Source organism: Hippopotamus amphibius, chromosome 14, assembly GCF_030028045.1.
Source record: "Hippopotamus amphibius kiboko isolate mHipAmp2 chromosome 14, mHipAmp2.hap2, whole genome shotgun sequence".
Lineage (NCBI taxonomy): Eukaryota > Metazoa > Chordata > Mammalia > Artiodactyla > Hippopotamidae > Hippopotamus > Hippopotamus amphibius.
In genome coordinates, this window is record NC_080199.1 from 11,908,452 (window position 1) to 11,931,137 (window position 22,686).

The following is a 22,686-nucleotide window of genomic DNA, read 5'->3' on the forward strand; positions in this document are numbered from 1 at the left end:
AGGCCTGTCCCTGGATCTTTCTGTTTTGTGTAACAGCTTGCTACATACTAACTTTGTCACACCCTCTGGCTGGCTGCCCTTTCCCTGCAATAGAGTAATAAACAATCTCTGAGCATGTCCAGAGGGGCTTGGGTCCTGGGGCCCCTAGAGGTGATTTCTTTCTGAAGGAGAACGGGAATTGCGGTCAGTGATTCGCATCTGTGGTTATGGAAACGAGATGCTAAAAGTTATAGGTGATTTATAAAACCATCAGAGGCAGTCATTACAGGCCTCTTAAGCCTGAGATTTTAGACAGTCATGGGTAGTAATCTTTTTAAAAGGTAGGAGACTATCTGTAACGTACAACAATAGGTCACGCACTGCAAATGCTCTCTGACCGTTACGGGTTTAAATACGTGGCCCCCGAATTCATGTACTGAAGTCCTAACCCCCGATACCTGAGAATACGACCTTATGTAGAAATAGGGTCATTATACATGGAACCAGTTCAGGTGAGGTCATGCTGGAGGAGGTGGGCTTAATCCAGTGTGACTGGTGTCCTTGTAAGCGGGGAGATTTGGACCCAGACACGCCCATGGGGAGAAGACCAGGTGAAGGTGAAGGCAGAGGTCAGGTGATGCTGATACAAGCTGAAGAACAGCACAGATGGCCAGCAGCCCACCAGCAGCCAGGGGACAGGCTGGATCAGACCCTCCCTCACAGCGGTAGAAGGAACAGCTCCGCCCACGCCTGAGCTCACCCTTCCAGCCAGAACTGCGAGATGATACATTTTCATTGTTTTAAGCCTCTCTGTCCACTGTACGATGTTGTGGCAGCCCCAGGAAATGAAGGCGCTGCCCCCCTCAGCCCTGACCAGGGGACACGCCCCCCCACACACACACACCGGCTGAGGGAAGGAGAAGGTGGTTTCAGAAAAGATGAAGCCCTGGCCGTCGGACACACACAGGACCAGGCCCGGCTGCTGGACGGTTAAAGATGCGACAAGGCAGCTCACCACACCCACAGGCAAAAAGGAAGACTAGCCCCTGCCTCCCTGTCCCCAGCAAAAGGGTGACACCGAAACAACAGGCTGATGACAGCAGCACGGCGGTGAGGGACCCCCGTGGCCATGGAGCCAGTGCCAGGCTGCTGCCAAATGGTTTCATACCCCGCATCTGTCTTCTTGGAGAGGGTGTCCTGCCAGAAAACCGTACATCAGGACGTTCTATGTTTATGTAGCGATTTGTCAACGTATCAAAGGAAAAATAGGTTCTTTCTTAGTGGGGAAGAAGGTAGCTGTGGAAAAGAGGCTATTTCTATAAAAACAAGTGAAGGGTGGGCAGGCCCGCTGCCCATAGGTGTGCAGGCTGTGCCCTGCCCGGGGGCCCCAGCAGGAGGGCCCAGGGCTGGCAGGCACTGCCCGGGCCACCCAGCTGCTCTCCACTCGCAGGCCATGCCTCCCGGCAGGACGCAGCCCAAAAGATCACAATTTTCTAACGCACACAAAAGTGCCATGTTGACAAGCAGGGACCCTGAAGTGGGAAACGTGGCAAAACCTTCCAGGAAGGAAAAAAATCATCAGGTCAGGCAAGAAACAGCCTCAGGAAGAGCCACTCCGGAGACAAGAGCCTCGGATGACAAGCGTAAGAGCCTGTTCTGAAACTAGCATCACTCCTGTGGGAAAAGCCCATTGAAGGAGAGAAAAGGCCTTTCACTTCCCGATCAGAGCTGATCAATTCTGGGGAAAAAATCAAAGCAAGGGTGCAACACCAGGCCCTCCTGCTCTTCCATCGCCAGGTCTCAGCTCGGCTGCAGGTATGCCTGGTGCGTCTCCTGCCGGGTTCTTTTTGAAGTGGCACATGCTTTATTTTCTTAAAAAAAAAAAAAAAAAAAAAAGGGTGGGGGGCATCATATGATAAGTGAGGCTCTGTAACACTTTCCAGAAGTCAGAACAGCTCACTGTGTCCGGGGTGGTTGTAAAGAGGCTAAAGGAATCTAAGTGGGGAGAGAGGAGCAGGAACACCAAGGGGGCGCTAACCGCCCTGATGCTGAAGGAGCCTGGAGGGAGGGAGACGGAGGAGGCCTGGCCGGACTACTGGGGTGGAGGACGACAGAGAGGCCTGGCCTTGCAGGTCGCAGAGCCAGCGAGGTTGGAGGGCAGTCCCGAGAGCCTCCCCCTAGGGTGCTCAGGTCTGTGGGGTGGGCGGGAGACGGGAACGTGAGACAAGGCGTCGCTTGTCATCGTCATTCTGGTGAGTGGAGGACGGAGCTCAGAAAGCGGGAGTGAAGAGCCAGGGCCAGAACCATGTCGTAGGAGCTGATCTGCCAGACAGGAGCCGCGCTCAGCGCCCCAGCCCCCTCCTGTGTGGCTCCTTAGCTGCTCTGGGACAGCGAGTGGCTCCCAAACTGTATCCCCGGGAGGGCTTGATAACCGCAGACAGCCGGCCCCACCCTCGGAGTTTCTGATTCTGTGGGTCTGGGCTGGACCTGACAGTCTGCATTTCCACTGAGTTCCCAGGAGATGCTGCTGCTGGTCCAGGGACTACACTTTGAGAATCGCTGTGCTGGAGAGGTTTTACATGTGCCTTTAACCCCTGCAGCCACTCACCAGTCACGCACTGTACTGCTGCCCATTTGAAAGCAGCTTGATTGAAATCAGTGCTTGCCCCTGTGGCTTGTATCTGGGAAGTCTGACGTTTCTCTGTCCACAACATCCTCATCCCATGACCTCATTTCCCCAGGTGACATCATAAGGACCTTCTTCTGCTCTTCGTCAATGAGAGCAACCCTGGAGAGGCCGGCCTCTTTCTTCAAGGGCAACCTCACCCCTGCCAGGGCTCCCCATGGCAAATTCTTGTCCACAGCTTAAAGTCAGTCCGTGCCAAACATCCATCCACACTCCCCAGATGTCCTCATGGGATGCAGTAAATAACAAACTTCGTTTCATTAATGTAGATTCAATCTTATTAACCAACTTGCAAAGAAAGTGTTAGCACTTCTAGATGAAGGGATGGAGGTGCAGTGGTTGAGTGCTTTGACCAGAGCCTCATGGCTGGGAAGAATGTCTCCAAGCTGATTCCAAAGTCCCATGTCCTTCCACCTACTAACTGCAGGGGCAATATTGTGAGAGGAGGTCTCATCTTAACTCAGAAACTACTTCTGCTAAGAGAGAGGCTAAGTATATTCTAGCAGGACCGTTGTGTCCCCTGGCGTCTCATGGGACTGACTTTCTGAGGCACATGCACAGCCTAAAAGAACCGTGATCAAGGAAACTCATTCTGCTCCTGGTTTATGAAACCATTTACAGACCCCCTTATTCCTTGTAGCCACCCTGTAAGGCAGCATCCCCACTTTAGAGATGGGTCATGAAGAGTCAGTAACCTGCAGAAGGCAGCCAAGCAAGTGCAGATTCTGCCAAATCCCATCAAAAAGGCAGGTGCCAAGTATGGACTCCTAAGCCCTCAGAAAATGTAGCTTAGGAAAAAAAACAACGATAAAAAGAACATTTTGCCAACAAAACTTGCTAGGAAGTTTGAGTCTTATATCTCTGTAAATAGTGACGAAACCTACATCTGCAGAGCTTGAGGCAAACCCACATGTATTAGTTTCCTATGGCTGCTGTAACAAATCACCACACATGTAGTGGCTTAAAACACAGAACTATTATCTTAAAGCTCTGGAGGTCAGAAGTCTGACACGGGTTTCACTTGGGGCAAAATCAGGGTGTTGGCAGGGCTGGTTCCTGCTGGAGGCTTGAGAGGCTTGTCCTTTCAGCTTCTAGAGGTCACCACATTTCTTGACTCGTGGCACTCCAGCCCAACCTCGGCTTCTGTCTTCACATGTCCTGCTTGGACTCTTTTAGAGACCCTTTTGATTACACTGGGGCCACCCAGATGATCCAGAAGAAACACCCCATCTCAAGGTCTTTGAGTGAATCACTCCTGCAAAGTCCCTTTGCTGTGGAGGGTGACATACCCACAAGCCCCAGGGACTGGGACGTGGACATCTTCAGGGGACCACTGTTCTGCCTCCCACACCATGAGACGTCACAGATGCCATCCCTGACACATCATGAAGTACTTACATCTTTCCCTCAGTTTCCCTCTCGGCAATGATAGGGAACAATTTTCTCTCTGCGTGCAGGTGCGAGCTTTTCTCTTAGGCCCAGCAAAGATGCCTCTTCCTTCCTTTCCCAAGTCCGAATCCTAGAAAAGCACTCTTTACACCCATCGTGTTGCTGAGGGAGTTATCAGTTTCTAGATAATAAAACATTAAAGTTAGGCTTTCCGTCCCTAAATGGTTCAAAGTATGGAATGTGCTTCGTTAAATAGCAGGAAATGGTTACCTTAATGGAGAGAGTCCATTAACTAGTGGGAAGCAATAGTGTGTCTGCCTTGGTTTTTCCCACCGTCCCCACAGTCAGTCATCATAGAAGTTTATAAAAGGTACACTTATTTTACTAAATTCTTTCGCCGAAAGAGAGACAAAAGCACTGCTAGGCTTAGAATAACAGTGAGAGCCAGCACTGATTCCATGATTACCGTGTGCCCGGGACTGGCTAAGCTGTTTTACTCTAATCAGTAGTGAAATCCAAGTGACCCATGGAAGATGCTAGAAACATCAGACCACTCAAATATGCCAGTCGGATTTACTATCAGGATGTCAACGACAGACACAACTGTACCAAAGTTAACAGACTCTTGTGACAGTTGAAATTTGAGTTTAGACTTAAGGCTCAACGTAGACACCCCTTCCACACTTGAGCTTCCTCAGACAGCAATTCTGAGAGGGCACAGGTGTATTAAGATAAGAAATGCTGACTGTAGCATTACATCCAGTAAGTAGCTCTGAATTCTGTAAAAGAAGAGCTTAGCAACCTCTGCCCCACAGCAATAAAAGTAGTTCTTTGAAACACACAACTTTCAGAAAATAGAAAGCTTCCTGAGTGATGAATGGATACTAAATCTCAGATTTCCACCTGAGTGAGTTTAAGAATTTCACGGTCCATAATGTAGTTCTGGGTGTGATGGTTGTTGTAACAAGGTTTAAGTTCTCTTTTCTGTAATCCTGTTCATGTTTGAACTAAACAAAACCTCTGCCATTATTACTTAGCAAATAATCAGGGCTAAATAATATTTAGCAAAAAAATTACAGGTGCTACCCTGGCCAGGCGAAGTCTTTCCCTGCAAACCAAAATTCTGAGAAATGTGTGAAAGGGATGATTGGAGCAAAGCTCCAGGCTGTCTCTGTCAAGTCTGGGTTTTCACACCCTCCTCCTGCTTTTCTCTATAAGGCCCATCGCAAGAACCAACCTGAGACCTTGTGTGGGCGATACCCGTTGTTTTGTCTGGTCTTTGGGAGACAGCTACATTATCTGAAGTCTAAGTAGGCAGGGCCTCGTATGGTCCTGCCAGGTCCCCAAGAAGATGGAGCAAGGAAACAGGCTTCGAATACTGCCAACAGACTCGTCTTGCAGGCCTTTGCAAAAGCATCTTCGTGGCAGGTCCTTTTATTTCACGGTAGAGGGGTCCTCTCCCCACTCTGGTGGTGAAACGTGGCAGCATGTAGAGTCCGGTGACGGCTTGCGTATCCACCGTGGTCCCATCAGGAAACAGCTGGTATACTCAAAATAGGGGCATTTATTCACAAAAAAACATTTAGATGGAGTAGGGGGCGAGGCACACGTTAAGTGATGGTGTGGGTACCCGGAGGAGCAGCCTTACTGTTACCACCTGTAAGAAGTAGTACAAAACCGGGACAGAAACCTGGAAGGAGAGTCGTGTGGAGAGAGAGGGCCGACCTCAGAGGCGCAGTGGCTCGCACTTGAGGATACAGCCATCTGAGCTGGCCTGCGGGAAGGCGCCAGGGAAAGGAACGCCCTGACCCTCTGACCTCCTGCCACGGCTCACTATTGGCCGAACCACGTGGGGATTGGGAAGACGTGGGGACACTGATGAAACCCACCAGGTCAGCCTCACGGGCAGGAGGAGGCTTGTGGGGAAATGGAACTGTTGAGTGGCAGACCCCAGATCTGACCACGGTACCTGCTGACCACGGCTGGCTCTTTGGAATATGTATTCATTCAACAAATGTTTCATGTCCACTCTGTGAAAAGCACTGTAGGAGGGGCTGAGGATTCTGAGGTACTGGCATCTCCCACTGAAACATGCATCGAGCCCTGGGCTGGGGCTCCCCACGTGGAATAATGACAGCCATCCTAGAAGGTGGGTGGGGTTCTCTTCATTTGATAGACAGGCTGTCCGCAGGGGAGGTGGACTTGCCCAGGGTCACAGGGGGTGAGCAACAGGACTGAGACCCCATTACCTGTCTGACCCCATGCCTGCGCGCCTCACGTGTTGCCCCTGAGAGCAGCCCCTTCCCACAAGGAAGTCTAACTGGGGAGAAAAACCATTCTATTAGTGGTGAGGAATCTCCTTCCAGAACTTCAGTGTTTCTTAGAACAAGGACTAAAATAGCATCACTGCTCTTTAAGTGGGCAAGACTGGGAGACTGTCTGGTGTGCAGCGTGGGGCTGTGCTGAGCTGAGGAAACGCAAACACCCACAGCGCAGCGAGACCAGCTTCAGGAAGGAAGGCCTCCGGCGCACGAGATGAGGGGGGCCTGGAGGACCATGCGGTCCAGGCCAAGAAGGGAGTTCCTCAGGCAGAGCACCTTGAGGTTTTGTTCCTTGTGGGATGGGGCCCTGGACTTGCACATGATGAAAATGCAAGGTAGCAAGTCTGAGATGAAGGGCCCAGAACAGGGACGGTGTAAGAGCTTGCGGTGAGGGCTATGTCCAGCTTCTGTATCCGGTTCCCACCCCTCCAGCCCGGGACATCGGGCACAGGAGGGTCTCTCTGGTGCTCAGGGCCAGGGCAGGGACAACACTTACTTATGTAGATCCATCGGGCAACGCGACCTCACAGCCTGAGCGTGGTTCTCAGTGTGGTTCCTGGACCAGCACAGACATCCCCTTGGAACTTGTTACAAATGCAAGTTCAAGGGACCACCTCAGGCCTACAGAGACAGCGGCTCTAGCCGTGGGGTCCAGAAACCTGCTCTCCCAAGCCCTGGAGGTGGTTCTGAGGCACACGCCAGTTTGAAAACTGGAGTCACTGATCTATAACTCTGGGGGCTCTGACCGGAAGGAACTGTAAGCTGTGGTCAGTGGAGCTGGAGGAGGGCAGGGAGGGAAGGGGAGAATCCCCATGAACTGGGGCATGTGAAACAGCACATGACAGGCCCTGATAAATACGGGACGAGGTGTTGGTATCGCGAGCAGTGCAGGAGATGTTAGGGCTTGGGTGAGACTATGGGTCAGCTCTGGTCAAAATTCAGGGGAGACAGAAAATCAGGGGCTGGAACCAAGGGGATGGAGGGTACAGCTAAGATTTAGAAGGTGGTCAGTGGCACCTGGTTTGTAGCAAGTCACTTGGATTCTCACCCATTTTCTCCCTGCTCTCCTCATTCAGTTTTCTGACACTAAGCCCATGCCGGGTGGTGGGTGCTGGGAAAGACGCTGGGGGTGTGGGGATGCAGACCTCGGGGATCTTCCAGCTGAGAGAAGGCAGCAACAGAAACTGTTGGTTACTGCCCTCTGGTAACATAGGGAGGTTGGAGGTGGCTTCACCAAGGGAAGGGGCACATTTTGCCAGGAGGGGGCTTCCTGGTAAAGGAGTCGCTGTCTTGCGTTGAGGACTTCGGGCGGGTGCACACGACATGTCCAGTGAAGAAGGTTGGGTCCCCAGGAGCCTGTGTGCACAGGGTCAGGGCGGGACAAAAGGCAGCCCAGGAGACAGGACTGGGGGTGGGGTCCTCACTGTGTGTCAGGAACTCTTCAGTGTTTTCTATTTCCCTTATTTAACCCTCACCAAAACCCTCTGACCTTGTGAGATGGTAAAGGACATGCCTAAAGTTTGGATTTTATCCTTTGGGTGTTGGGCAGCCTGTGCAGTGTCTTAAAGAGGAAATGGTTTCTGCAGATTCTCTGAGCCTCTGGTTCTCCATCCTGACCACATGCCAGGGTTGCCCGAGAAGCTGATTAAAAGAAAACGCAGCCACCAGCCCAGCCCCACCCCACTTGGAGAAGAGGCCCAGGCCTCGGCCTGGGATCGCAGACAGGGCTGGACCCCCTGGGTAACACACCCAGTGGCCCAGCCAAGTCAGGGTCTGAGCTTAGACTCAGCAGAAAGCATTTTAAGTACTTGACCTTAATAGTGGCATTTTGTTTTCTTTCAGGAACGTCCGCATCGCAGGTGAGTATCCTTTCTACTTCTCCACATAGCTTCCTGATGGAAACTTTACAACCCATTTTTCACCTAAATGGTCACAAATAAAGCGAATAGTGCTTTATTCCCTTAACAAATGCATCGCATGCATCTGACATCAGTGAGGGGACCATCCTGAGTTCCTGTGTGACATTTCTTCTCTTTAGGAAAGGCTGTATGCAAGCATACCTCGTTCTGTTGTGCTTTGCAGAGACTGAGTTTTTGTACAAATTGAAGGTTCTTGGCAACCCTGTGTTGTCAGAGGACGGTTAGCATTTTTCAGCAATAAAGCATTTTTAAATTAAGGCAGGTACATTGTTTTCTTACACATAATGCTATTGCACACTTAACAGACCACAGTATAGTGTGAACGTAACCTTTCTATGCACTGGGGGACCGAAAGCTTTGTGTGACTTGTTTTATGGCAATTATAACTGCGGTGGTCGGGAAGCGAACCCACAATCTCTCTGAGGTCTTCCTATGTAGCCCTTCTCAGACTCACAATAAAACTATCAAACGAGAAAGCCTTCATTTTGTTGCGGTTTCTATAGAGAGGGTAAGGGAACAAAACACTTTAAATTCTCGACTCCACCTCTGAGGGTCCCTGTGAAGTCACTAGATACGCGTCAGCTCCTTCCCACGCCCTCAGCCCTCGTTGGCGAGTATGGACCAGTGAGGAGCTTGTTTCAAACCCAGACTGTTTCTCTGTGTCAGAGTTGCTTTGGTTACCCCGTGAGCATCTTCTTCATCGTGGTCAATGAGTTCTGCGAAAGATTTTCCTACTATGGGATGAGAGGTACCTCTTTTCGCCACTACCCCCCACCCCCACCCCCCGTCATCGACGAGCTCGAGTTACCGCAGCCACTGCTCACCGCTGCTCTCTCCTCCTCCACCGCCCTCTGCCCGAAGCGCTCCTGATTCTGTACTTTCAAAACTTCCTCCACTGGAACGACAACCTGGGCACCGCCATCTACCACACGTTCGTTGCTCTGTGCTACCTGACGCCCATTCTCGGAGCTCTCATCGCTGACTCCTGGCTGGGGAAGTTCAAGTGAGTCACGGCAGCTTTCTCGTGAAGGAGCAGGTCAGCGAGTATGAGGAGCTCTGGGATCTGGGATGGTGGACTCGGGAACGGAGACTCAGGGAACGTAACACTCTGAGGAGAGGGCCCCAGGTCCTGTTTCTGCTCATCCTCTTATCGCCAGAGTTCAGCGCGTTGCCTGGCATTCAGCAGGGTGAACTCAAGGAGCATCGGTAGGAATTTTTTCCCCCTCCAAACGCTTACAATATCTTTGTCTCATCTTGAAATAGTAGCGGGGCCGGCCTCTGTTGTTAGTGATGCCTGAGGAGCTAAGGGCTGGGAGAACAGAAAAGCCCCTTACCGACATCCCAGCTGCTGAAAAGCTCAAACTGCTGGACCACAGGCGTGGGGCACTCACCCTGTCCTGCAGGAAGAGCGCCAGGAGCACACGCGATGGCCGAGTGGGAGGGGGCTGTGTTCATGGGACGTTTCCTTGGATTTAACACAGAAGCAAGTAAAACCTCTTGCAGGTGACATGCATGATGTGCACAGAGGCAGGAGTATTCACTATCTCAAAACCCCTGAATATAATTCAAAAATAACACGGACGGCTCCTGCCCCAGTATTGTTACCAGGCACAAGATAAAGGTTACTGACCATTTAAAGATACAGATCCTCATTTCAGTAGTTAGGTAACAGAGACATTGAGTCTTTCAAATAGTTCAAAGAAAAAACAGATCTTCCCCCTCCCCAGGCTCCTCCAGCCAAAACTTTACTCAACGCTGACACTCTGGAGACCAGATTCTTCAGCAGGCTGCCCTTCAAAGGTTATCAGGTTATTGTCCCAGTTCAAGAAACAAGGACAATTGTGACTGGGCTTTTGAAAGTTGGAAACAGAGGCCTTTTTGCAGTGGCGGTATAGGAAGTGGGCAGCCCTTGTGCAATTAACTTGAGTTCTCTTGACCTCTCTTAACACAGGACAATTGTGTCGCTGTCCATTGTCTACACCATTGGACAAGTAATCATTGCAGTGAGCTCAATTAATGACCTCACGGACTTCGACCACAATGGAACCCCTGACAGTATTTCCGTGCACGTGTGAGTTGATGTTAACTATAGCCTTACCCCCACCCTCTCACTAGTTGCTTGTTTGGTGCTCTAATTGTTTCGGGGAAAAAAAGTTTTTTTATTGAAGTGTTGTTGATTTACAATGTTGTATTAGTTTCTGATGTGCAGCAAAGTGGTTCAGTTATACATATATATATTCTTTTTCACATTCTTTTCCATTATGGTTTATTACAAGGTATTGAATATACTTTCCGGTGCTATACAGTAGGACTTTGTGGTTTATCTGTTTTATATATAGTAGTTTGTATCTGCTAATCCCAAACTCCTAATTTATCCCTCCCCCCCTTTGGTGCTCTAATTTTTAATCATTTTCTTTGAACCTTCACCGTAAGTGTAAGGAAACCTTTCCTCCCTCATCAGTGTAGAGAAAAGTGTTTGATTGACTTAGAGTGGGGTCTTCAGTACGTCCAAGATAACTTGGAAAATACAAAAGTAAATTTAAAAAGTATTCTTTAATCCCTTTTATTAGTATAAATAATCTTTTTGTTATAATAATAAACCTTTTGCTCTTCTTTTTTCCAGTCTTCTGTACTTTGTAAACAAGTTAAGATCCTACTACATAACCTGCTATTCTGCCTTGCAATTGAATCATGTTTTTAACGACTATTAAATCTTGTTTTTAATGACTATTAAATCTTGTTCTTAATGACTATTATGAGTCTATGATGACTATACCAGAGACAGTGCTTAAAAGTTCACTTACCCATCCTTTTGCTAAAAATTATAAGGCTACAAAAGAACTCCAAACAGAAATCTTTGTTCCATATTCAAGCCATTGCTTTAAATTTTCTAGATGGTAAATTATTAGATAAAGGTATGAATCCCAAGGCCCTTGAATTCAATTTTCATTCAACTGTCAAGACTGCAGTCATGTGAATTCTCTTCTCATACAGGTCGAATTCCTTCTCTGTGTGCCTGGTCCTCTTAGGGAAATTAGGGGAAAGAGAGGCCACTGCTTTTAAGGATCTCACATTTTGGCAATACCCACCTCTTTCCCTAGGGCGCTGTCCATGGTTGGCCTGGCCCTGATAGCTCTGGGTACCGGAGGGATAAAGCCTTGTGTGTCTGCATTTGGTGGAGATCAGTTCGAAAAGGGCCAGGTAAGAGCGTGTGCTGCCACAGAAACCACGTAAGTGATTACAAACACCCAGGAATCAGATTCCACTGTCACAAACTGTCTTCTCCATTGGAGGCTGTTCAAGTACAAGCAAAAGTAAGACACTGACCAAAGGTAAGTTCAGAGTCAAGTCTGATCACGGGCTGCAGTTGATCCATTGCTATATAGCCAAAGTCATCATATCGTATCCTTTTTATTACAGGAAAAGCAAAGAAACAGATTTTTTTCCATCTTTTATTTGGCCATTAATGCTGGAAGCTTGCTTTCTACTATCATCACTCCCATACTCAGAGGTAAAAAATATCTGAAGTGAACCTTGGTTTTTCTTTTTTTAATTGTGAAGAGCAGTCGGGTGAAAGGGTTGAGTCCTTGCTGGTTTGTCCTGTCTCTCAATTCTCCCACGATGCCTCAGCTGTCACGTGCACCCTACAGGACACAGTGAAATCTGGAATTCCAGCTACCCTTTCAAGATGTAACTCTTTTCTAATCTTATTTGAATCTCTTATCCCAGTGACCCCTGAAGAATCTAAACCATCCTTAGCATAGCAATTGATTTTTCTAAATGATTATTAATGCCAAGTCCTTACGCATGGTAAGAGACAAGACAAGAGAGGCTGTTTGGAAACCACACTGGGTGGGCCAGAGTTGACATTTTTGCCTTCAAGCTTTACTCCCCATTGATGTTCAGTGAGTCATGAAGAATTTAGCAGGCAAGATTTTATTCTTGGCTTTCCCATCATCTCAGATATTTCTAAAAGAATTGCCCCCAAGGAAGAGAATGAGACAGCAGCTATCAACAACACTGAGATTTTTTTTTTTTGGCTGTGTTGGGTCCTTGTTGCTGCATGTGGGCTTTTTCTAGTTGCAACAAGCGGGGGCTATTCTTTGTTGTGGTGCACAGGCTTCTCATTGTGGTGGCTTCTCTTGTTGTGGAGCATGGGCTCTAGGTGTGTGGGCTTCGGTAGTTGCAGCACACAGGCTCAGTAGTTGTGGTGCATGGGCTTCGTTGCTCCGCAGCATGTGGGATCTTCCTGGACCAGGGATCGAACCCATGTCCCCTGCATTGGCAGGCAGATTCTTAACCCCTGTGCCACCAGGGAAGTCCCAGCACTCAGATTTTTGTGCTTTCCGGCACTCCATTGAGGGTTTATGAATTTTCCATGTGGAAGGGAATATTTGGGGACATATTAGACCACAACAGGGCTATAGTGTCCACACCTTGAGTCAGAATAAATGATGAAAGAAGGTAATTTGTGGGGTTACATATTTCTGCCTAGAATAGCACTTTGAAGATGACACTTAAAGCCCATTCCAACCTGCTTTGTATGAAAATTTACTAGCTTTTATTCTTACATTATGTTTCCTAACCCTCTAACCTCCCCCACCTCCAGGGTCTACTAGAATCTGTGCTGTGCATGTTTGCATGAGAAAATGTGTAATAGGATAATTTTTAAGGGAAAATTGTGGCTCTCATACAAATATAAAATCAGCATGTCACAAAGATTTTATGTAACCTGTTAGTTAATGAGGGAACTGGAAAGCTGCTCCAGTCAGTTCAAATAAAGACTTGATGAACAGAGATATATGTTCTTTACTGGCTGGCGGGATTATTTCGTATTGCTGTGAATAGGAATCATCTGTACCATCATGAACAGGAAACATTTGCATGACTACAGTTTTCTGCCTACTTAACTTCTTTCTCTGCAGAACTGTGAAACAGCTGGTCAAAGACAAAGACAAACCCGTTTAGGATCAGACGATTCCTGGAGGCTCCAGCACTCTGTTGAAAGGATTTTCAGTAATTTCTGTTGCCCTTTCCAAAGTCTTAATTTTCCCCTACCAACTGTAGAATTTCAGAGCTAAAAATAGATCTTCGGCCAGGAGTTAGGAGACGTGGCTGAGGAGTAAGGACAGGTCCACAGCCTAAAAGATTTACTGTCTGGCTCCGCACAGAAAAATTTATTGACCCCTACCCTGGGTCACCTAATTGTTTTCTTTCTTTCTTTTTTTTTTAATTAAAAAAAAAAGTATTTATTTATTTATTTATTTATTTATTTATTTATTGGGTGTGTTGGGTCTTCATTGCTGCACACAGGCTTTCTCTAGTTGCGGTGAGTGGGGGCTACTCTTCGTTGCGGTACACAGGCTTCCCATTTGTGGTGGCTTCTCTTTTCGCGGAGCACGGGCTCTAGGTGCTCAGGCTTCAGTAGTTGTGGCACGTGGGCTCAGTAGTTGTGGCTCACAGGCTCTAGAGCGCAGGCTCCGTAGTAGTGGCACACATTGACAGGTGGATTCTCCACCACCGCACCACCAGGGAAGTCCCTTATTGTTTGCTAATTGGCATGAATTCAGGGACATAGATCCTGGTTTTCCAGGGCCCTTTGATTTTACTTTCCGAGTCCCACTTTCTTCACTGTATCCAGGTCATTTTCAGCTCTCCCGCTAAGTGAGCCCACAGAACACAGGGGTTCCCACTGATTTTGGCTTAGCTGGTATCAGACATCTATTTAGGGGCTAAGATTAGAAGCTGCCTCCATCTCCTGCTCTTTCTACGCCAAAGCTGCTTTGCTCAGCTGGCAATGACATCAGTAAGACAAGTGGATAAGTCTAGAACATTAAGTGAAAACAGTATGTAATAACCAGTTAGGGGTTTTAAAAACTGGGAAATACATGAGTATTGTCATTGCCATAATGAATTTTAATCTTGTCATTTCTCCCCAGTTCAAGAATGTGGAATTCACAGTAAACAAGCTTGTTACCCACTGGCGTTTGGGGTTCCTGCTGCCCTCATGGCCGTATCTCTGAGTAAGTAGAAATCAACTGATAATACAGTCGTGTGATTCGGTCAGGCCCTCACCTTAATTGTTGTGACCAGTGTTTAAAAGTTCATGTACCAAACTGTAAGTAGTACAAAGAATTGCCATCCCATGGTAAACATGCTCTGAGAATTCCAAGAAAGTAGAGCTGCCGTACTGTTTCAGAGAGAATAGGATCAAAAAAGAGTCTACAGGAAAAGGGATCAACTGAGTTGGACATTTAAAGGTTTGAAACTATTTAGGCAGATTAAGAAAGTGATAGACTAGGTGAACCCATGGCTGAAAGCTTTTGTTCTGATTGACATGTGCTCATCTACAACTTGCCTAAAGACATGGCAACCTGGTCCAATAGTCATTTAAATACTTCCAAATGAACATCTGTTTTTCTATAATGTGTCGTCTCTACATGTTTCTACAAGACTATCTTCCCTCTGGGAGGAATATATGTGTATAGTCATTTGCACATAAATTCTTGGAATTGGCTTTTTAGGAGGTCTGAAGAGTTTTGTGCAAAGGATATTCCAGTTTGAAAGATAGGAGGTGTCTTTGTTTCCTTGGGCTGGCATAACAGAATACCACAAACTAAGTGGCTTAAACAACAGAAATTTATTTATTATCACACAGTTCTGGAGGCTGGCAGTCTAAGATCACTGTGTCAGCAGAGCCATACTCCCTCTGAAGGCCCTAGGGAAGAATCTCTTCCGGGAACCTGGAATCTTCAACTCCCTCCAGTCGTTCCCTGGCCAGTGGCAGTGGAACTTCAGTCTGTCCACGGCCTTGCCGCTGTGTGTGCATCTGTGTCCAAATTCCCCCATTTGATAAGGACACCAGTGCTATTGGAGGAGGGCCCACCCCAATGACCTCTGCCTAACTTGATCATCTGCCAAGCTTGTATTTGCAAATGAGGTGATGTTCTGAGGCCCTGGGGACAAGGATTTCATGTCTAGATTGAGGAAAATTAACGTTGGCTAAGAAGACAAGTAAACTTCTCTTCCTTTAACGATAAAGAACATCTAGAACAGGGACATACTTGGAGATATGCTTGAAAGTTAGCACCTGTCAAAACTTCAAGCCTTCTTAAATTGAGGAAAACAAGTAAAATTCAAACAATTCACTGATGTTTTAAAATTATTGAATTGTGGTGTTGGACAGTCAGAAATCCCAGCATAGGGACTGTGGTTTTCAGAGTCTCTTGCAGAAAGGCTTTCCCCGCCTCCCCAAGTTATTTTCACAGTACTATGCATTTTCTAAGAAGGTCCATGGAATAATGGCCTCATTGAAAAAGTACTTTTAACTGTTGTAAAACTGTAGCTGCAGGTGCAATTAATGATAACTGTTTCTGTACCATGACCACAGAACAAATTCTGGCACATGTGATTAAGTAGAAGTTTCAACAGATTAGTTCCTATTTTTGTCTGAAGATTTAAAAAAAAAGAAGAAACTTCCTCTTGCCCTTGCAACCAGAAAATTAAAGCTGTGCTCTTTGTCTTTGTAAAATAATGCATTAAGCTGCTTTGTGAAAGCACTTATGCTTTTAAAGAGGGATAGAACTTGTGCTCAAAGAGCTGTACTGAGTGGCTGCAAGCTGCCCCAAGTTTTGGGAAGGAGATGGTATTAGGCTTCAGTGTTTGTATATGAAAACACAATATAATATTACTCAGAAGCTCCTGTGATTGTTAGAATCAAAAGTGCTGTGGAAACTGGGAAAGAGGAAGGTAAACCCACTCTATGAGTAATCCGGGTATTTCCAAAACAAGGCTATAACTCAGATAAAAACACATCTTCTGGGTCACAGATAGTTCTGTCAGACTCCTTGTTGACATATCTTCTTTTGCCCTCCCCAGTTGTATTTGTCATTGGCAGTGGAATGTACAAGAAGTTCCAGCCCCAGGGTAATGTCATGGCTAAAGTTGCCAGATGCATCGGGGTAAGTATTTCAGCAGTCCTCCCTCTCAGTCACATTTAGTCACCTGAGGACCTTCTGCCTCCTTTAAATTAAAATTCAATGAGCCTTTGACTTTCTTTTAAACATTGTATTAGTGTTCTTTCCTCTTTTGATAAATTGAAGTTTCTTACAAAACTTACCCAATGGAAAAGGACACAAACAGAACCCAAAAAAGGGAGGGATGGAAATGGCTCTTGGACTTACAAAATAAGATCAAAGGTAGAAAGAAAAGCAAATCGAAGGGACTCTTCACCTCTCAAAGTGACATACTAAGTCTGATATTTGTCAGGGAGCAGTGAGACAAAAATGGAGAGGCCTGGTTTCATAGTGTACATCCAGAGTCTGAAGTGTGGAAAGTGTCAGTAATCCGACTTTCAGGAACTAAGGCCAAGAAAATAGCTTTTAAAAATGAACATAGCAGACTTCCTAGGTGGCACAGTGGTTAAGAATCCTCCTGCAACCTAAATGCCCATCAACAGATGAATGGATAAAGATGTGGCACATATATACAATGGAATATTACTCAGCCATAAAAAGGAATGAAATGGAGCTGTATGTAATGAGGTGGGTAGACCTAGAGTCTGTCATACAGAGTGAAGTGAGCCAGAAAGAGAAAAACAAATACTATATGCTAACTCATATATACGGAATCTAAAACAAACAAACAAACAAAAAAAGGTACTGATGAACCCAGTGACAGGGCAAGAATAAGGATGCAGATGCAGAGAGTGGACTGGAGGACACGGGGTTGGGGGGGGCGGGGGGGGGGCGAAGGGGGAGCTGGGATGAAGTGAGAGAGTAGCATAGACATATATACACTACCAGCTATAAAATAGATAGCTAGTAGGAAGTTGCTGTATAACAAAGGGAGATCAACTTGATGATGGGTGATGCCTTAGAGGGCCAGGACAGCGAGGGTAGGAGGGAGTCGCAGGAGGGAGGGGATATGGGGATATATGTATAAATACAGCTGATTCACTTTGATGTACCTCAGAAGCTGGTACAAGAGTGTAAAGCAATTATATTCCAATAAAGAGCTTAAAAAAATAAAATTTAATTTAAAAAATTGAAGAAAAAAAAGAATCCTCCTGCCAATGCAGGGGACACAGGTTCGATCCCTGCTCCAGGAAGATTCCACATGCCCTGGAGCAACTAAGCCTTTGAGCCACAACTACTGGGCCTGTGCTCTAGAGCCCGTGAGCCAGAACTATTGAGCCCGCATGCTGCAGCTACTGAAGCCCACGTGCCTAGAGCCCATGTTCCATAACAAAAGAAGCCACCAAAATGAGAAGCCCATGCACTGCAATGAAGAGTAGCCCCCACTTGCCACAACTAGAGAAAGCCTGTGTGCAGCAATGAAGACCCAATGCAGCCAAGAAATAAATAAAAAAATTAATAAATTTATATTAAAAAATGAACATAGCTTCACATTAGATTATCAGTGTACACTAATACTTAGAAAAAATTTTATGACAAAAATTGAAGTCCAGTAAGTTGCTAAAAATAAAACAGTGTTTAACTTCTAGTACATCTATGTCATACTATTCAGCCATCTAAAGTCTTGTTTCAAAGAGTTTTTCACCAAATAAGACCATGCAGAATATGGTTTCTTCCATGTGCATTTACATGGTATGTATCCATACAGGCACATTTTAAGGCAGGAAATAAATGTTGAATGTAGAAATTTTTAAATAATGGAGTCAAATAACCTATTCTCAACTGTGCTACCCATTTTTTTTAAAGGAATACCTACATTATATAATCAGGGAGAAATGTGTCACTCATTTATTTTTTTTTAAGTGTGGATAATCTTTGGAATGTAAAGGCAGCCTTAAGATAATTTTAGTCACTTACTTTCTCCTTTTCCTGGCTTTATTGCATTAAACTATACACGTGTACTTTATCAAAGTCAAAAATTCTCCACCTCACCGCTATTCCTTTTCCTCTTGTACTTTCCTCTAACATGAGAACTATTCCCACCAAAAAGCTTTTTCCAGGATAATAGAAATGATCCAATTCCAATGGTCTCTAAGTTCTTTCTTCCCAAGTAATTGATGACTTAGTTCCAACTTCAAAAGAACAACTTCAGGGACCTCCTTGCTGGTCAGGCAGTAAGGAATCTGCCTTCCAATGCAGGGGACATGGGTTCCATCCCTGGTCAGGGAACTAAGATCCCACATGCCACGGGGCAACTAAGCCCACATGCTTCAACTACTGCGCCCTCTTGCCTCAGCTAGAGAGCGTGCATGCCACGAACTACAGACCCCATGCACCCTGGAGCCTACACGCCACAACTAGAGAGAGAAAATCTGTACACCGCAACTAGAGAGAAGCCCGTGTGCCACAATGAAGAGCCTGCATGCCACAACTAAGACCCAACGCAGCCAAAATAAAGACGACTTCAAGCTATTTAGTCATGAGAATGATGTTGTTATTTCCTGGCATCCTAAGTCATCTCGTAGCTTTGAGTTATTGCTTTTAAGTCACAGAGTCACACACATGTCCCCAACTGGCATCACCACTGCCTTCTCCTACTGTTACTTCACTGTGAATGCACTTTGCTTTCCTAAAGGGGTCTTACAAACAAGGAACCTTGGAAACCTCTGATTTTATAATGGGTGGTGGTAGGTAAGTATGTTTTTTGGATCAGTGTTACCATGTTTTAAAATATGTTCAATTATAATCTTTATTTTCTTCTAAATCTGTTCCTTTTTTTAGTATAAATTTATTTTTAAATTTTTTTATATTATTTTTTAATTTTCTTTTTTTTTTTGGCTGCGTTGGGTCTTTGTTGCTACGCGTGGACTTTAGTTGTGGCGAGCAGGGGCTACTCTGCATTGCGGTGCATGGGCTTCTCTTGCAGTTACTTCTCTTGTTGCAGAGTATGGGCTCTAGGCGCATGGACTTCAGTAGTTGTGGCACATGGGCTCAGTAGTTGTGGCTCATGGGCTCTAGAGCACAGGCTCAGTAGTTGTGGCGCACGGGCTTAGTTGCTCCATGACATGTGGGATCTTCCCAGACCAGGGATAGAACCCATGTCCCCTGCATTGGCAGGTGGATTCTTAACCACTGCACCACCGGGGATGTCCCCTAATTCTGTTTCTATGTAGTGAGTTCTCCCTCTCCTACGTGTGACTATAATATATTATAATAGGCCTTCACTATCCAATATGGAAGCCACTAGCCCTGTGTGTCTGTCGAACATTTGAAACGTGGCAAGGGCAACTGGGGAGCAGAATTTTAAATTGGATTTCACTTAAATTAATTTAAATTATATAATTTCTTATACATGTATTTCTATGTAGTGGGTTCTCTTAAATTTAAAAACCAGTACTCAATTCAGTTATTGGAAAGCTTTTAAATATGTTTGAAAAAACTTAGGTGTGTAAGTCTAGTTTTTCAAGCATGAATTTTATGAGATGTAAATACAGATCAAACATTTCTGATAAAAAGTTAGCATCCAAATTGAAATGTGGCAGAAGCATGAAATATACCCTGATTTTCAAACACTTGGTATGAAAAGAGGATGTAAAATTTTTCATTAATTTTTTAATGTTGAATACATATTAAGATCATATTTGGGGTTTGTTGGGTTAAATAAAATACAATTAAAATGAATTTCACCTATTTCCCTTTTACTTTTTAATGTGGCTACCAGAGAACTCAAATTACAAATGTGTCTTGGGTTGTATTTTGACTGAACGCTCCTCTCTAGAGAATCCGGAGAGTAAAGCAGTAACAGCCTGACTGTTTACCCTGGCTCAAACACTAGCAGTTAGTGAGAGGCTTGAAATAAATGCATGTTATGCCTTCAGCATCGTCATTATACTAGTGTCTACAATTTTATATTTTGCTTCTCTCATAAGTCTCCCATCAAAGGGAGTTTAATTGAAATGTGTTTCACTGATGAAGAAATCGGTTCTGTTTTGAAAATTGATTTTTCTTCCTTCCTTCAGTTTGCCATCAAAAATAGGTTTCGGCATCGGTCTAAGAGATTTCCCAAGAGGGAGCACTGGCTGGACTGGGCCAACGAGAAATACGACGTAAGTGATGGTTATTGATACGATGGCCCCGGGGATCGTAATTCGTGTTATGAAGGCTACATAGACAAAATTATCAGTCATATCTTCATAAAGTTTATTATCATTTTCAATAAAGACTCTGCTTATTTATATTGAAAAGAACTTGAGAAACAGTGGGTATAATTTACCCAGAAACGATATTACCTTTTCATAGGTGTTCATGTGGAATAACCTCCCATTCGTTGTGTGTCATCACGATCACAGAACTTTACTTGGAATATGGGAGAGTTAAGTGATGGTGGCGGGGTTTACATTTAGTGAATTTACATTTGAATTCGAGTAGTTTACCTCCTAAAGATGTTTTCACTCATATTTTCAACACCTTAGGAATTTGAGGTTTTCTAAGGAAACCTGTGATATGGTTCTTGGAACAATTACTCACCTCCCAGCTTGTCTCTAGATGCAAATATGTCTGCGCTGAAAATAGCATTGCGTGAGAGCTGTGAGCGACACAGGTCGTGGCTGATTTGTCCCTCCCTCACTCCAACTACAGGAGCGGCTCATCGCTCAGATTAAGATGGTTATGAGAGTGATGTTCCTGTATATTCCTCTCCCCATGTTCTGGGCCTTATTCGATCAGCAGGTAACATGCAACTACGTTTCTGTACGTCTTCCATTAACAAAACATTCTTTGGGCATTATGATGTAGCAGGCGGTACTTACTTAGGATGTAGCTCCTGAAAATGTTCTCTTCCAGTTCCTTTTTTATGTTCATTTATTTGGTAACTGTTAGATCACCTTAGGTTTCTTCTTTTTTTTTTTTTTAAATCTAGATGATTCTATCCACATTTCTGTGAAAAAACAATGAAGAAAATTAGATGGGGTCAAGTAAAGGAGTCTTGGGAATGATTTGATCCAAGTATCTAGGACTCCTGCCAGTCAAAGTGAGAATAAAGAGTTCTTCTACTGATGCAACATGTAAAAGATGTATTGTCATTTATGGGATCCACAGAATATTTAGACTGAGGGGGACTTGATATCTTCCACACTGAAATGGGATGCTTGGGCTAGAAGCGCCATCCAGAAATGTGAAATGACTCTGCCAGAGTCATTCTTATCAGAGCAGGAACTAGAACACATCATTAGCCTGTCACCCTGCTCTTTCTCCCATAGCTGGAAGACATGTGCCTAGGAATTTTTCAAATTAGGGTTAGAAAACCCAAAGCATGAGGCTCAGTAGCCAAAATAATAAGATATCCTTTCTTTTAGAAATTGGGGTTTAAGAAAAAACCTACACACATGTGTGGTTTTATTGTACAGGAAGGATTATTAAAAGGGTAAACCATCTCTTGAAAAAAATTGAGTGTAGACATTAATCTCCTTATTTGTAAGTATGGAATTTAGACCAGCATCTTAAGAACCAGTTTTGCATGTTGGATGGGGACAAGTGGTTGGCATCGGGCTTGCACTAGGAATGCACTCAGCACCTTTTAGCTGTGTGACTTGGTGTAATCCTTTAACCCTTCTGAAAGGATAATAACCCGGCACAAGGCTGTGAGGATCAAAAGAGAGAATGTATATGAAGTAATCAGTGACCGGCTTATACTAAGAACTCAGCCAGTGGCATAATTCCTGACTTTCTGTGATGTTCTCCTAGTGGAGGGGATAGATTATGTTGAAACAGTCACGTGTCCAGTTCTCCATGGAATGTATAACATATGCTTGTACAATCCTGCATCATCTTTTACTACGAAATAGGGTGAATGTCACTCTCTTGATGGAATTACATTTCAGACCAGCCTAGGCTCTTAACAGTAATAATGTTCCTGAACTATGATGCCCATGAACGTAAACTATCCTCAGGGTGTGAAGCTGCTTTCACCTTGCAGGTGATGTCACCTTCCAGCAAACCTCAGAAATGCATTTATGTCTTTGCAAAGGCTGTCATCTCAAAGTGGTTCTCAGTAGGTTCTTCCTGAGGAGTTGGAGGACTGTATGTTGTTAACTGAGCAGCAGAAATGCAAGTTGTTTCTTCTTACCTACAATCACAGTGGAGCTGGGAGACGAGCCTGATGTTGAAAAACTTTTTTAAAGCCAAAGTCCACAGCAATTCAGACCTCATTCCCGATTTGGAAAAGACGTCCCACTGACTTGTAAAATGTTTAAAACCCACGTTCCCAAACGATGCAGTAAACTTGTTTGTTTTTAAGGGCTCCAGGTGGACACTGCAAGCAACAACCATGAGTGGGAAAATTGTAAGTTTGGGACACGGAGCTATTTTATAGCCCCTGGTCACTATTCCTTTGTTTTAGCCCCTCTGCTCCCTTTCTGCTTCCCTCTTATAACATTCCAGCCCCCTAATTGATCCTCTGTGCGAACTTAATAAGATTT

At 45.2% G+C, this 22,686-nt stretch overlaps 1 protein-coding gene across 3 annotated transcripts in view; it reads left to right on the plus strand.

Annotated features, from left to right (window-relative positions):
- The window catches only part of SLC15A1 (solute carrier family 15 member 1), a 54,136-nt gene that overhangs the window by 7,061 nt on the left and 24,389 nt on the right, over positions 1-22,686 (plus strand). The window contains exons 2-12 of one of the 3 annotated variants that reach the window (XM_057707744.1): positions 8,218-8,234; positions 8,961-9,042; positions 9,156-9,297; positions 10,246-10,365; positions 11,396-11,495; positions 11,715-11,805; positions 14,234-14,317; positions 16,173-16,255; positions 20,230-20,316; positions 20,849-20,938; positions 22,506-22,550. In XM_057707744.1, the coding sequence (XP_057563727.1) occupies positions 8,218-8,234; positions 8,961-9,042; positions 9,156-9,297; positions 10,246-10,365; positions 11,396-11,495; positions 11,715-11,805; positions 14,234-14,317; positions 16,173-16,255; positions 20,230-20,316; positions 20,849-20,938; positions 22,506-22,550 (941 nt within the window). Of the gene's footprint in view, positions 1-8,217; positions 8,235-8,960; positions 9,043-9,155; positions 9,298-10,245; positions 10,366-11,395; positions 11,496-11,541; positions 11,806-13,219; positions 13,311-14,233; positions 14,318-16,172; positions 16,256-20,229; positions 20,317-20,848; positions 20,939-22,505; positions 22,551-22,686 lie in introns of those variants that run through there. The other 2 variants (XM_057707746.1, XM_057707745.1) reach the window with 2 other exon arrangements.